Below are 14,167 nucleotides of genomic sequence, written 5' to 3'. Positions count from 1 at the left end.
GAGAAGCGGTTGTTGATCAGATGAACGATTAGATTCTGGTTTCTGGGCTCTTGTTCTTGTTGGTCTCTAGTGATTATCTAGGTAAAAGAATGAGGTGAGCGGGCGGAAGGTAGCCGTGTACAGACCTAGTACAAGACGGATACGATAAACAGAAAATGGCATCATGAGGAGAATGGAGAAGCCAGAATTATTCCAATTAAAAATAAAGCAGGACCATTGAGGAGAAAAAACAAGGGAAATAGGAGGTTATGATAAGAACACAGGAAACCTTCTTAAGGCAGTCAATGAGAGAAGGCTTTTTCTATATACACACCTTGTTGGAAACATTGGGAAACATTGGGAACAGAACCACATCAGAGGATAACACGGCATAAAATAAGAAGGCAAACCAGATGAGATTCAGAGGAGAACATTTGAAATTGATTTTGGTTGTTGGAAGAGCTCAATCTTCTGGAGGTCCGAAATTAAGTGTGCTTATGCATCAGTGAAAGAGTGATTGGAACTGTGGAGTATTCTTCTTTTTTTACTTGAAGAAAGCTAGGATTTGAGCAAACTCAAAGACCATTTCTTAAAGCGTCAAGTTTATAGGTTTGTAGAAAGAGCAATGTCTACATAGCACATATACAATGGAGCCAAAAGTAGGGTTACAGTTAAAGGGGACCTATTATGCTCATATTCAGTTCTTTATACTCAGATGTGGACTCCTATAGAGCAGCTATACACAATAACCCACACAGAATGTTTTTTAGATCTTCCAGAATCGTCACCTATTCCAGATGTATTTCCTCCACTCACACTTTGAGTTTGACTCACATCCTGCGTCCATCTGGCCCGACTGAGGATGAGCACTCATTGTCGGAAACACTTTGTCAGGGTTTACTAAGTGCAGACAAACTTGGCACAACATTGGTAGTGGAAATGTGGTCATTATACGGTTTTTGCAGGACTACCCTGTTCCAGACATCAGTGAGCGTGTAATTTACATACTTACAGGTGAGAAGCCCCCTGTATTCACACTCTATTATGCTACATAGACAACAGTGTACACAAAATAAACCCGGTGCTAACAGAAAAGTGGGAAAAGCATAATAGGTACTCTTTACATAAAGGTTCAATAATCATTATATCTAAAACATCCGCGACCCTAACGAGGATGGATGGATCTAAAACGCAAAACAGATAATGAAGTAACTGTAACCCTACTTTTGGCCCACCCTTCATTGTTCATAGCCCACTCTTGCCGTAAGCATCACATTCTCCAAATTATGGGGAGTTCAAATATGATCTTGTCTAACCAACCAGATGAAACCGCTGTCAGACCGCAGACAACATACTCAGCTGCATTTACCAGCCGACAAGATTGGTTTACACATCAGAGGCGGTGCCGTTCTTCCCACACAGATGCCCGATGTCACCACCACATACAGGTACACACATAGACTCAACTTGGGTAGGAGATAAAAGAGGCTAAAGCCAAACATTTTCAGTATTTTGGTCAGTCTCAAAGATTATGGGAGTCCCTCCTCAAGAGGAGAAAACCTTTGCTGCATTTGTTTACATCAAGGAAGAACTGTTGACCTTGATTTAGGATGTCATCCTCGGGTGAAGAATTCCTAAACCTTACAGACAGTCTGTTGGTTGTAGATGAAGAGCCGGATGCTTTTGGGAAAGCCTGGTCCATATCCCGAGAGCAGTTCCACGAGAAACTCCTCCACGGGAGGACCCTAGGTTTTGACAGAAATTCTAAAGGCATTAGCTCTTTTGGAGGGCGTCCTTGAAAAGGGATTACACTACTTCTTCCATTTTCGTACTACAGATGCCCAAGAAGTCCCAGTACGTGAATCCATATAATATATCTAAAAGGTGATTCTATTTGTTTTTATCCTTAGTCGGCGAAAACCCATGGGTTTGATTGTTACTCTTGATGATAATGGCGATGCTGCAGGGGAGCTGTTTTGGGACGATGGAGATTCCCGAGGTATTGTTATGTTTTCAAAATGTTGTATTAATACTACATGTTCGATTGCAATACTGTTGTGCAGGCATTCACATGAAACCTGACATATTTTGAATATGTTAAAACATTAAACCTTTTTCAGGGGCTGGGAATCATATTTTAGAAAACCCATATAACAACATTCTGGTATTAGCGGACAATGGAGCTTCCATGTTCTCCCCGTGCATGCGTGGGTTTTCTCCGGGTATTCCGGTTTCCTCCCACATTCCAAAAACATGCTAGGTTAATTGGCGACTCCAAATTGTCCATAGGTATGAATGTGAGTGTGAATGGTTGTTTGTCTATATGTGTCCTGTGATTGGCTGGCGACCAGTCCAGGGTGTACCCAGCCTCTCGCCCGAAGACAGCTGGGATAGGCTCCAGCATCCCCCGCAAAAAAGCGGTAGAAAATGAATGAATGAATGAATGAATAATAACACTTCATTACTTTGCTTATTATTGTACTGTACAGCTTTTCTATGAATGATTTATGAACTCAAAATGCTCATAACCGATAGCTGATCTTTTGCCATAACTGTTTAAACATTTGGCTCACACAGATGAACAAGTGAAGGTCAGTCACTCAGTGTGACAGTACACCGGCTGTGTCAAATTGCTGTGACAAATCCCAACATCTGTTCTCTTTTTTTCACAGAGACTGTTAAAAGCGGCACCTACATCCACTACAAATTCACTGTTATCTACGTAAGCCTGCCTTGCACACCTTTAAAAAAGTCCAGCTCTTTCTTTGTGTCTGATCTGGGTTCAAGTTCAAATTTCAAACCAGCCAAGACTTTTCTGGCAAAGACATTGGGTCAGGACTAATAAATCCTGATCCTTTCAAGCTTTGATCAGTTAACATATGTATAGCTCTGGCTTGCTAAACATTGATGAATGACGATTGGAAAATTGATGGATAAAAAACAGGGATTTACCGTGTATCAAGTATATAAATATGCGTCCTTCACTTCACAGGGAGTACTGACCATGCAGGTGACTCACGCTGGCTACAAGGATCCAAACGACCTAAAGTTTGAGGACATAACAGTGCTTGGGGTACTTCACCCTCCTAAGTCTGTCTCTGTGACGCATGTGGACTCAGGATCACATGTAAACACTACCAGCATGGTTCCGAGTGCCAGCATACAGTATGATGCAGCCAAGGAGGTACGGTGTATTCATAATCATCCTTTTTCATCTATCTTGTAACCTCAATGCTTATTCTACTATTAGAGTACAGTTGCTCCTCGCCACATCGCAGTTTGAAATTTGTGGTTAAAAATCTATAATTCATGCTGTTCTGTGGTAGAATACAGTCCATTATCAAAATTATGCATATTTAAGCATATTTATTTTTATACCTAAATTAAGCATTGAAATGGCTAAAAATAATGCAAGGCATTAAGAAGAAACATACTGCAGTGGTCGCTAGGTGTCAGTAGTGTTATTGTAATGTTTGGTGAAGACCTGATTGACGGAACAACCGGATTTTATTGCAGGTTTAAATCATCTCTCCACACAACATTCATTCATTCATTAATTTTCTACCGCTTTTCCTCACAAGGGTCGCGGGGGGTGCTGGAGCCTATCCCAGCTGTCTTCGGTCGCCAGCCAATCACAGGGCACATATAGACAAACAACCATTCACACTCACATTCATACCTATGGACAATTTAGAGTTGCCAATTAACCTAGCATGTTTTTGGAATGTGGGACGAAACCGGAGTACCCGGAGAAAACCCACGCATGCACGGGGAGAACATGCAAACTCCACACAGAGATGGCCGAGGGTGGAATTGAACCCAGCTGTGAGGTCTGCGCACTAACCACTTGACCGCCGAGGCACAACATTAATAACATAATAATGATCACAATAACACGGGGTATTGTTGTGGCCATAATCACCACACAAGTATAAGTTTTATTTATGTCCTAAATGTCTTATTTTCTCAGGTTATATCTACAATATTGGGTAATATGCATGTAAAGGTGATGATAGGGCTGTTATTTTGTGTCTAGATGTCGCGTCTAATAATGTTAAAAACCATATTCTATGTTCAAGAATAACTAGGAAAATATGTGATACACTTACCACGGTCAGGTCTGAAACCAATTAACTTCAATAAATGAGGATTATATATAGCATTGCAGTTTTACACCACCCAAATACAATAAATAAACCTAACTATATTATTTTATTGTTGCAAGATTTTGAATGCGGCCAGTGCTTCTTTTGTGTGCTCACTTCTCAAGTCACACTGATGCACGGCTGATGCTGGGTGGATGACTTCAGTCCTTTTCAAGGTTAACGACTAAGTGTGAGAAATGATAACAATTTTCCATGGCAGTGTGTTTATAGAAAAAGAGACAGGAAAAAATGACTAAGAGCCTCAACCCTTCCATGTGCGTCCATGTTTCGTGTTAAAAGCTTATAAGACACAAGTCTATGAATGGAAAAAGAAATCCGGTTAGCCAATATATTGAAGATATTTTTTGATAACACCATCCTCCCCCGTCCCGCACTGAAAAGTGTTCCTGTGTATGTAATTGTGTTCAAGGTCTTTGTGGTTACACGGTGTATGACGCATTTATCACATTTTCAGTTATTTCCTGGACGTGAAGGACACCAGTGCTCTTAAACCAAAATTGCAATTTTTTAAGGTCAATTCTTGCTTCGGTAGGTTAAAATGTCCAAGACTCACAGTCAACATTGACCACAGTTTTTTTTTTTATTGTTGTTGTTTTTACTGCTTTTTTTGTTGTATTGATATTTATTTATGCAGGGTGCAAAGGTATGCTAGAATCACGGTGTGGTATGTAACTCGAATATAAGTTCACAACTCAAAATTTTTGGTACTGTAAAACCAAAATCAAAAAAAGTATTTTTAAGTGAAAAACTACAAATACATATTTCATATTTACTGTAGATATACAATATAGAATAACTGATGCAGTATGTTGGCCACACCACTGATATATTTAGTGCATTAAAGTTGCTAAATCCAATCCAATTAATTTTATTTTTAGAATATGCCAAGTGGTTAGCGCGTAGACCTCACAGCTAGGAGACCAGGGTTCAATTCCACCCTCGGCCATCTCTGTGTGGAGTTTGCATGTTTTTCCCTTGCATGCGTGGGTTTTCTCCGGGTACTCCGGTTTCCTCCCACATTCCAAAAACATGCTAGGTTAATTGGCGACTCCAAATTGTCCATAGGTATGAATGTGAGTGTGAATGGTTGTTTGTCTATATGTGCCCTGTGACAGCTGGGATAGGCTCCAGCACCCCCGCGACCCTCGTGAGGATAAGCAGTAGAAAATGAATGAATGAATATGCCAAGGGCCAACACAAAGCAAGCTATGGCCGAAAAATGGGTTAAATAACGATAATAATGGGTTAATTATTTTATTCTTAGAAAGTGCAGCATTAATAGTTCTAGCTTGTAGCTTCATGGCTGAACTGAACTGAGCAATTCTGGCACACTGCTATTGTCTTTTCCACTTGTCTTAATCTGTTATGTCTTTCACTGTGAAGGCAAGGTGGAGGAAACAGGAGACTAAAAGCAAAAGAGGGTCTCCAGTCTTTTGTTTGTGTTCAGCACTATTACTATCCATGATTCTCAGTAGCAAAGACTGGGCTTCACTGTATACAGTATGTTTCCATATTATGTTATACTTCCTGTCCCTCATTTCTGGTATGTGCAGTATGCCTCTTTACGATACCACACCAATTCAATTTTATACTTGTGTGTTTACCATCAAACATTTCTCTTAAAAGTCTGCCCAGCAGCCCAAGAAGCATGAGGGTGTTACTGTAACTTTCAAGAGTCAAATAGCTCCCTCTAGATTTGTTGTGACTCATAGTTTGTAGAAGCTGTTGAAACAGCTTGGGGAATGAACATCTGTGTTTTAATTGGAAAAGCACAAGCGGAGTTCAGCGCATAGTCTTGCTTAAGCAAGCCTGTCTATACAAAGCTGAGACATTGTCAGGAGAATGAACTTCATTCCCATTCTACCTTTTGTCTCAGTGCAGTTTAATTAGAAATAAAAAAAAAACAATAACCACTTGTTACATGATTTAACAAATCACAAAACCTGTTCAATTATGTTTTTTTATTGCACTGCACTGTGTCCTTTTTTGTTCTTGAACTTGTTCCGCCCCAAAGTACCGAACCAAAAGTGTGAATGCAGCCTAGGCAAGTTAGTTAAAAACAGATCACTTACCATATGATGACAATGTTGAGACAATGGATCAAGGAAACAGTCATCAGACAGCTAAGAAATACAATATATATTTTTTCTTTCATTCATTCATTCATTTTGTACCGCTTTTACTCACGAGGGTCGCGGGGGTGCTGGAGCCTATCCCAGCTGTCTTTGGGCGAGAAGCGGGGTACACCCTGGACTGGTGGCCAGCCAATCAACCAATCACAGGGCACATATAGACAAACAACCATTCACACTCACATTCATACCTATGGACAATTTGGAGTCACCAATTAACCTAGCATGTTTTGGAATGTGGGAGGAAACCGGAGTACCCGGAGAAAACCCACGCATTCACGGGGAGGACATTCAAACTCCACACAGAGATGGCAGAGGGTGGAATTGAACCCTGGTCTCCTAGCTGTGAGGTCTGCGCGCTTACCACATGACCGCCGTGCCGCCCCATTTTTTCTTTCATTGATATTGAAAACATTATTTCCGTCTCCCAAAAAAACAAGCCTTGATAAAATGTCTTATTATCAGGGTCATTATTTGTCATTATTTGGGTTGGTATGTACTTAGGAATATTGAGTGCCGAGTGCACCATCACAATATCAGTCATTCACTTGTAACTCCCACTCAAACACAGGTTTTGTTGTTACGGAACCTGTCCTTAAACCTGGGGGAAACATACATGGTGCGCTGGGAGGTGGTAAGTGAAGACCTCCAACGCTTTGACTGCCACCCTGAGGAGCATGCAGATGAGGCAAAGTGCAAAGCCAGAGGCTGCATCTGGAAGGTGAGAGAGGAAACCCAAATATCCCAAAAGTCATGTTTATTGTTGTAAATGCCTGCTTTGTTTTCTACTTTACTAATCAGGAAAGCACAATTGAACGTGTTCCATGGTGCTTCTATCCCAAAGACTACGGATACTCTGTTGGAACATTTGAAGAAACCAGCTCAGGAATTTCGTTTGTTATCGATCGTAACAAACGGTACCGGAGCAGTGGTCGCCCTGAGTCACCTGACATCGACAACCTCCATGTTCAGATCAACTACCACAGCAGTAATATGCTACAGTTCAAGGTGTGTGTTTAGTTGTCTGTGTACATGTAATAATATTTACATTATGGTTTTATTTGTATATGTTTTTTATTTTATTTGGTTCAGCCATGCTTTTCACATTTCATTAAGGAGGATCACAAGGTTACTTTTGCACAAGCAGCACTTATTGAGTCCTAGGCACTCCCAATTGTGCACATTGTGAGATATTTACATTACATTCAAAGTGTGTGAAAAAAGTAGTCATATAGTAGTAGTACGGCATTTATAGTATATTTTTTACTGAAACATTTTGTTTCCACGAGTGCTGTTGCAGCATGCTTGCTTACTTGCCACACTTTGGCTCACACCCTAATATGCCCTCCTGTCCAGATCTGGGACCCAGCCACAGATCGTTATGAGGTTCCAGTTCCATTGTCTGTCCCACCTGTCCCTGAGACTAATGAGGACAAAAGGCTTTACAAGGTCCTCTTCAAGAACAATCCATTTGGCATCCAGGTCATACGGAAAAGCACAGGAACCAAGATGTGAGTGCAGGCGTTTCAAAAGAGAGATTTTTTTAATGATCACTGCACTTCATTCAGTTATATGGTACGATTGTGCAATTGTGCAATCTCAATAGGTCCGAATTTAAAGTCAGAGTGATATTATATACATTTATAAGAATAGTTAGGATAATTATAACCTATAGCCAAAATGTGTGAATATATATATATATATTTTTTTTTAATATTATGTATTATATATATACATATTTTTATTATGTATTTGTTATGTTTATGTTATTATGTATTTTAAAATAAAAATAATATATATATATATAGTTATTTTTTATTATATTTTTTAAAATTGTGAAAAAGCCTGGTGGCAGCGTGAGAGGAACAAACTGAAAAATTAAATGCTTTGTGATATTGTCAAAAAAAAGTATTATTAGTATAAACTCCAGTCTATGTATAAAATATAAAATATTCATACAATACATAATATTCAAAAATATGAACAAAAACCGACCCCTCCATCATGTCACCAAACAGCAACATTCAATACAACTATTCTGAATCTTATGTACATATTTGAGCAGGGTTATTGTGTTGTGTCAGCTGAGGTGTCGCTAATTAATAGGTCTGAATCGGTGCTGGTACATTCTTAGGGGGGTTACTGTGTCATCCAAACATTTTTTGGATGACGTCTTTTGACAATAATCCTCTCTTATTGATTTTAATCCTCTTGTCACTTTTTTTTTCTCAGTTGGGACTCCTCTCTGCCAGGCTTTACTTTCTCAGACATGTTCATCCAAGTGTCGACGCTTCTGTCATCCGAGTACGTGTACGGCTTTGGCGAGACTGAACATCAAACATACAAACATGACTTGAACTTTCACACCTGGGGTATGTTCTCCAAGGACCAGCCGCCTGGCGTAAGTATCCATTTACTGAAACAAAACATTGCACACAAGCACTGAAAAGGAAGTTTCTTTCTCTGTGCTTAATAACTATTAATTACTTCTTTTACTTTATTTGCTTGGATTCTGTTAGTGCTGAAACTCAGCCGCAAGGGAATGTTGGTAGGATTGGTCAAATCAATGTTTAAGGGGAACTTTTTCCACTTTAAATAATTAGTTCTGATAAAGATCACTGGGTGGTCTGTTTAACCAGATGGATTTACTGTATATACTGTATAAATAGATGTATAAACTGTATTAAAAAGCTTTATATTGTTATATAAATAGATGGGTTTGCAATATTGGACATATGAACATAGATGATTGTATGGATGTGTCTTTATGTCACAATGTTTACATTTTGCCTGGTTGCACGTACATTTTCCACTTAAGCTACGTACAATATGGCACCTTTCTTGTTATTGCTTGACTCCATCTCTGTTTGAAATTGATTTTTTAAATCACAAAACATCCTGTTTTGCAGCCTATGGCTTACGAACAAATGAAAACAAGAACCATAAGTCATCTCAGTCACCCCGTCTATGATGTCATCAGTTCTTTGCAAACTCAGTTACACCACAAGACTCTACTTTTACTTTCCATCCATTTCCTTCGGCGCTTATCCTCATTCAGGTCACCTTTTCCTTGCCACATAATGTAAATTAGGGTTTTGACAAGATAAAGACCAAAAGGTCAAGGTCGGTCCATGCATTTAATTTTTTTCTGCATTATTTTCAACTTATCAAACAATTTTGGTTTGTCTCAAAATCTCAAAATCTGTCCCTGAACAAATACAACTTCATTTTATGGTAATGGTAATGTGGTAGTACAAATGGGAAAACTACAACAATCCTGACCTTTCTCTTTTATAGATAGCAAGACATTGGACACATACACATATGCACACAGGCATTACATGAAAGTTTAACAGCTCCTTAGGTACCAGAAGAACAGGAGGCTGATGGAGTGTGACATGCCCGTGGGCTTTCATCATGGATGTTGACATCTGAAAGTGGCAGATTTCCTGTCCATAGCACATCACCATGAATCCCCTCATAGTCCAGTCTAATGCTCAATTGTGTGTTTACCCCCTCTTTGTAATTCCTCTCATGTCGACATTCTTGAAGCAGCACATTTCCTCCCACACCGAAACAATGAAGCAACAAAACCAAAGTGACATGTATTGTCTTTGTTACAGTACAAGATGAACTGCTATGGAGTGCATCCGTTCTATATGGGACTGGAGACAACTGCAGACGCTCATGGCGTGTTGCTGCTAAACAGCAATGCAATGGGTGAGATGAAATCACAACACACACGTGCACACATGCACACATGCACACATGCACACATGCACACATGCACATGCTTGATGAAACCCGTTATGTCAGCACATCTTGACATGGATGCAGTGGGCATTTTCTGTAGGTATTAATATTAATACCATATTTTCTTATGCATGCTATTACAGGAAGCCTTAAAAAGCCCAGTACAATATACTGTATGACACATGTTTGATTCATTTCCACATTCCACATTGTAGTTTGTCTTTGCTTCACTCTATCACTGTTTTTCCAAAACATTTATATATATTTTTTATTTTATATATATTAATAAATAATGTACTCCGGTTTCCTCCCACATTCCAAAAACATGCTAGGTTACTTGGCGACTCCAAATTGTCCATAGGTATGAATGTGAGTGTGAATGGTTGTTTGTCTATATGTGCCCTGTGATTGGTTGTCAACCGGTCCAGGGTGTCCAGGGCCTTTCGCCTGAAGACAGCTGGGATAGGCTCCAGCACCCCTGCGGCCCTCGTGGACACACAAACTCCAGACTTCATCTCCAAAACAACAGGATTTTGTTGCAGGTTTTAATTATTTCACATTTTTTTCATATTTTTAATTAATCCCTGATAAAAACACGAGCTACTGTTGCGACTATAATGCACGCCGAGCTAAAACATTACTCCAAACCCCCGAAATAACTTTCTGTCCGCCTGGCACTCAGCTCCCTTCAGGAACACATTTAAAGCAACATACAGGAACAGAAGTCTCATTTATGCCTTAACTGGCTTATTTACTCTTATTCTGTGCACTATATTGGGTAATATGAGTAAAGGGGGTGACTATAGGGGTGTTAGTTTATATCTAGAGGGCTCTAATAATGTTAGGGTTAGAAAACTGTATTTAGAAGACCATAAACAGTTTTTGTTTGCTATAACTACAAAAAGAATCAATTTATAACAAAATAATCCTACTTTGTGCAAATGCAGACACATTTGTAGACATGCATGGCATATCCAAATACATTTCGGCCATAATAAGTATCATTTGCTTTTCACCCAGATGTGACTTTCCAGCCCACGCCAGCTTTAACCTACCGAACTGTGGGAGGAATTCTGGATTTCTACATGGTCCTGGGACCTACACCTGAGATGGTGGTGCAAGAGTACACTGCTGTAAGTCGTCTTAGTTGTATTATTTGTTTGCGTATATGTGTGTGTGCAAGAGACAAACATTTTAAATTGTGTTTGTGAGCCTATGTGTTGTGTCTGGCCCTGGGCCTCTGTTGATGGACTGTAGCAGCTGGGAGTTCTTCGCTTCATTGCGCTCTCTCATTTGGGCAGTCTAAACAAACACACACACTCACACACACATACGTACTTTTTTGCAAAACAACTTTTTCTCTGCTGAAGTGTTTTAACTTCCTTGTTTGTTTTTCATCTTTGTAGCTGATTGGGCGACCTGTTTTACCTGCGTATTGGTCCCTTGGATTTCAGCTTTGTCGCTATGGTTATGCTAACCACCAGGAGATAGCAGATCTATACGAGGGAATGAGGACGGCAGGCATCCCTTATGTAAGTTCTCTGAAGTCCATGCACTGATATATACACAATGTTTCTGAGGAAGCAAAGTTACTTCATATAATGGTCAGATTCCTTTATTAGTATTAGGCATTTTCTTAAGGGTAAGGCATTTATGGGGGGGGGTGCATAAAAAGTTGCAAACTATACTTGTTATTATTAAGATGAGATGTATGAAGTGCACTGTGTCAATTTGTGCTATTTTTTGACTTCAATTAAAAAATTATTTATAGGCTTGTATTGCTATACAAACTAAAAATGCACCAAACCAAATGGGATGTGTCTTTACCGACTATAACTTTTTCATCCGATAAAGTCATCACACATTTTTTTTTGTATTCCATGCAAATTGCTGATATTTATATGACGTATGTTTGTTTCTTTCTTTCTTTAACTGTAATCTACAGGATGTGCAATATGCAGACATTGACTACATGGATCGGCAGCTTGACTTTGTCCTGGACCCCGAGTTTTCTGGACTCCCTACCCTCGTTGAAAACATGAGAAAAGAGGGCATGAGGTTCATTTTTATTCTGGTAATAAACCCTCAACAACCAGTCAGATTTTCTTACAGACTAATAAGACTAATATACTAAACAATGCAGAAATGTAGTCATGTCATTATATTTTTTTAATGTGTTAAGAAGGCAAGTGTTCATTCAATCGTTCAGAAAGCATTCATTTTTATGGAATGTGAAAGTAGACCAAATTAAAAAAAAACACAGCAGGGAGAACATTCAAATTTACTTTTACATTTTCAATTCCAGGACCCAGCCATTTCAGGCAATGAGACTGGTTATCCTGCCTTTGAAAGAGGTAAAGCCGCAGATGTATTCATCAAATGGCCCAAAAACCTTGGTGGTGACATTGTGTGGGGGAAGGTAAAATTAACTGGATTGCCATCATTATCATTATTATTACTTTTAAGATATTATGCCATGTTTTGATCATATCACTCTCTCATAGGTTTGGCCAGATTTGCCCAATGTCACAGTTGATGACTCTCTGGACTGGGATACCCAAGTAGAGGTATGAATGAACTAATTTCACCATAATTGTACATTAAAGGTGTAGGATGTGCACCAGAAAATGTCTTAATATAGTACAATATTTACACAAGTTATGGTATAATAGGAAGGTTTGTTTGTCTGACATTTTCAGAAATTAATTATATTTTTACAGCTCTACAGGGCTTACACCGCCTTCCCTGACTTCTTCCGTGAAGTAACCGCAAGTTGGTGGGAACAAGAAATCATGGATTTCTATCAGAAAACTATGAAATTTGATGGCATCTGGATTGTGAGTGACATTCTAATAAACAGACCATGTTTTTATGCTGTAGTTGTTATGTGTAATTTTCCTTTATGCTTAATATTTCTATCCTTTGTAGGATATGAATGAGCCTGCTAGTTTTGTGCATGGTACAGTTGGGGAGTGTCTGGGTAACGGTTTGCTTGAGAATCCTCCGTATATGCCATGTAAGACAACAGTGTTAATATGTTGTTATATGCTTAGAAGTCCTGTAATGTGACTATCAAGCAGTAATTAATCTACATGTATTTTTTGTGTCCTTGTCCTTGTTTAGCCTTGGAGTCTAAACATCTTGGCTTAAACCATAAGACTCTGTGCATGAACAGCGAACAGATACTCAGTGACGGAAAGGCAGTTAAACACTATGATGTCCACAGCATCTATGGCTGGTCCCACACCAAACCTACTTATGAGTAAGTACAGTAATCATGTCTATGTTGGGTTGTGTGCTTGTGAGTGCCTGTAATATTAACTCACCCATCAGACTACAATAGTAAACTTTCATAGTGTCTAGTAGGTTTCAAGGTAATGGTAATGGTTTTATTTCATTTGAACATGCATCAGATTACAATTGAGTGCATCCCATAATAAGTTCACAGTTCAACATGTCCAAAAGGAGTAGGAAGAAGCAAAGCTTATTAAACCCTACCCCTCCATCTGGTACTTTTACAATTAGTAACTGTTACATTTGTTAACTTCCTGCTTTCCTAATATGGTATATGGTATAATAACTTTTTTATTTGTATTTGTATTTGTATTTGTATTTGTATTTGTATTTGTATTTGTATTTGTATTTGTATTTGTATTTGTATTTGTATTTTTATTTTTTATTTTTTATTTTTTATTTTTTATTTTTATTTTTATTTTTATTTTTATTTTTATTTTTATTTTTATTTTTATTTTTATTTTTATTTTTATTTTTATTTTTATTTTTATTTTTATTTTTATTTTTATTTTTATTTTTATTTTTATTTTTATTTTTATTTTTATTTTTATTTTGTCACATACCGAAGTACAACGTTTTTTTTTTTTTTTTGTCTCGTACCGTATAGCTTAGTACTTCTATTGAGTAGGATGATACAAAAGTAATTACAGAAGGTGAGCTGAATGATTAACTCCTAAAAAAAAACAAAAAAAAAAACAGCTGCGGCCTGTAAATGGCCCCCATTCCGCCCTTTGGACACCACCGATGTAAGCAATTAAAGGATTAAAAATAGTGGCCTATGCAACCGAAAATTAGTTTCCAAATGCAAACAAAGCCACCAGGATAAACTATGGACAGCAGGGT

General features: G+C 38.4%; 1 protein-coding gene across 1 annotated transcript in view; it reads left to right on the top strand.

The window, feature by feature from the left end:
- si (sucrase-isomaltase) overlaps positions 1-14,167 on the top strand; it is a 61,710-nt gene that overhangs the window by 25,558 nt on the left and 21,985 nt on the right. Inside the window, exons 21-37 of the mRNA XM_058080372.1 lie at positions 1,303-1,427; positions 1,890-1,978; positions 2,652-2,701; positions 2,972-3,163; positions 6,849-6,998; positions 7,079-7,285; positions 7,634-7,788; positions 8,510-8,678; positions 9,901-9,997; positions 11,051-11,163; positions 11,437-11,562; positions 11,976-12,104; positions 12,336-12,449; positions 12,535-12,597; positions 12,751-12,867; positions 12,959-13,046; positions 13,154-13,292. Of these exons, the coding sequence (XP_057936355.1) occupies positions 1,303-1,427; positions 1,890-1,978; positions 2,652-2,701; positions 2,972-3,163; positions 6,849-6,998; positions 7,079-7,285; positions 7,634-7,788; positions 8,510-8,678; positions 9,901-9,997; positions 11,051-11,163; positions 11,437-11,562; positions 11,976-12,104; positions 12,336-12,449; positions 12,535-12,597; positions 12,751-12,867; positions 12,959-13,046; positions 13,154-13,292 (2,123 nt within the window). The remainder of the gene's footprint in view (positions 1-1,302; positions 1,428-1,889; positions 1,979-2,651; positions 2,702-2,971; positions 3,164-6,848; positions 6,999-7,078; positions 7,286-7,633; positions 7,789-8,509; positions 8,679-9,900; positions 9,998-11,050; positions 11,164-11,436; positions 11,563-11,975; positions 12,105-12,335; positions 12,450-12,534; positions 12,598-12,750; positions 12,868-12,958; positions 13,047-13,153; positions 13,293-14,167) is intronic.

This window comes from Doryrhamphus excisus, chromosome 8 (genome assembly GCF_030265055.1).
Source record: "Doryrhamphus excisus isolate RoL2022-K1 chromosome 8, RoL_Dexc_1.0, whole genome shotgun sequence".
Taxonomy (NCBI): domain Eukaryota; kingdom Metazoa; phylum Chordata; class Actinopteri; order Syngnathiformes; family Syngnathidae; genus Doryrhamphus; species Doryrhamphus excisus.
Note: the sequence above shows the minus strand (reverse complement) of the source record. Positions and strands in the feature narration are given on the sequence as shown.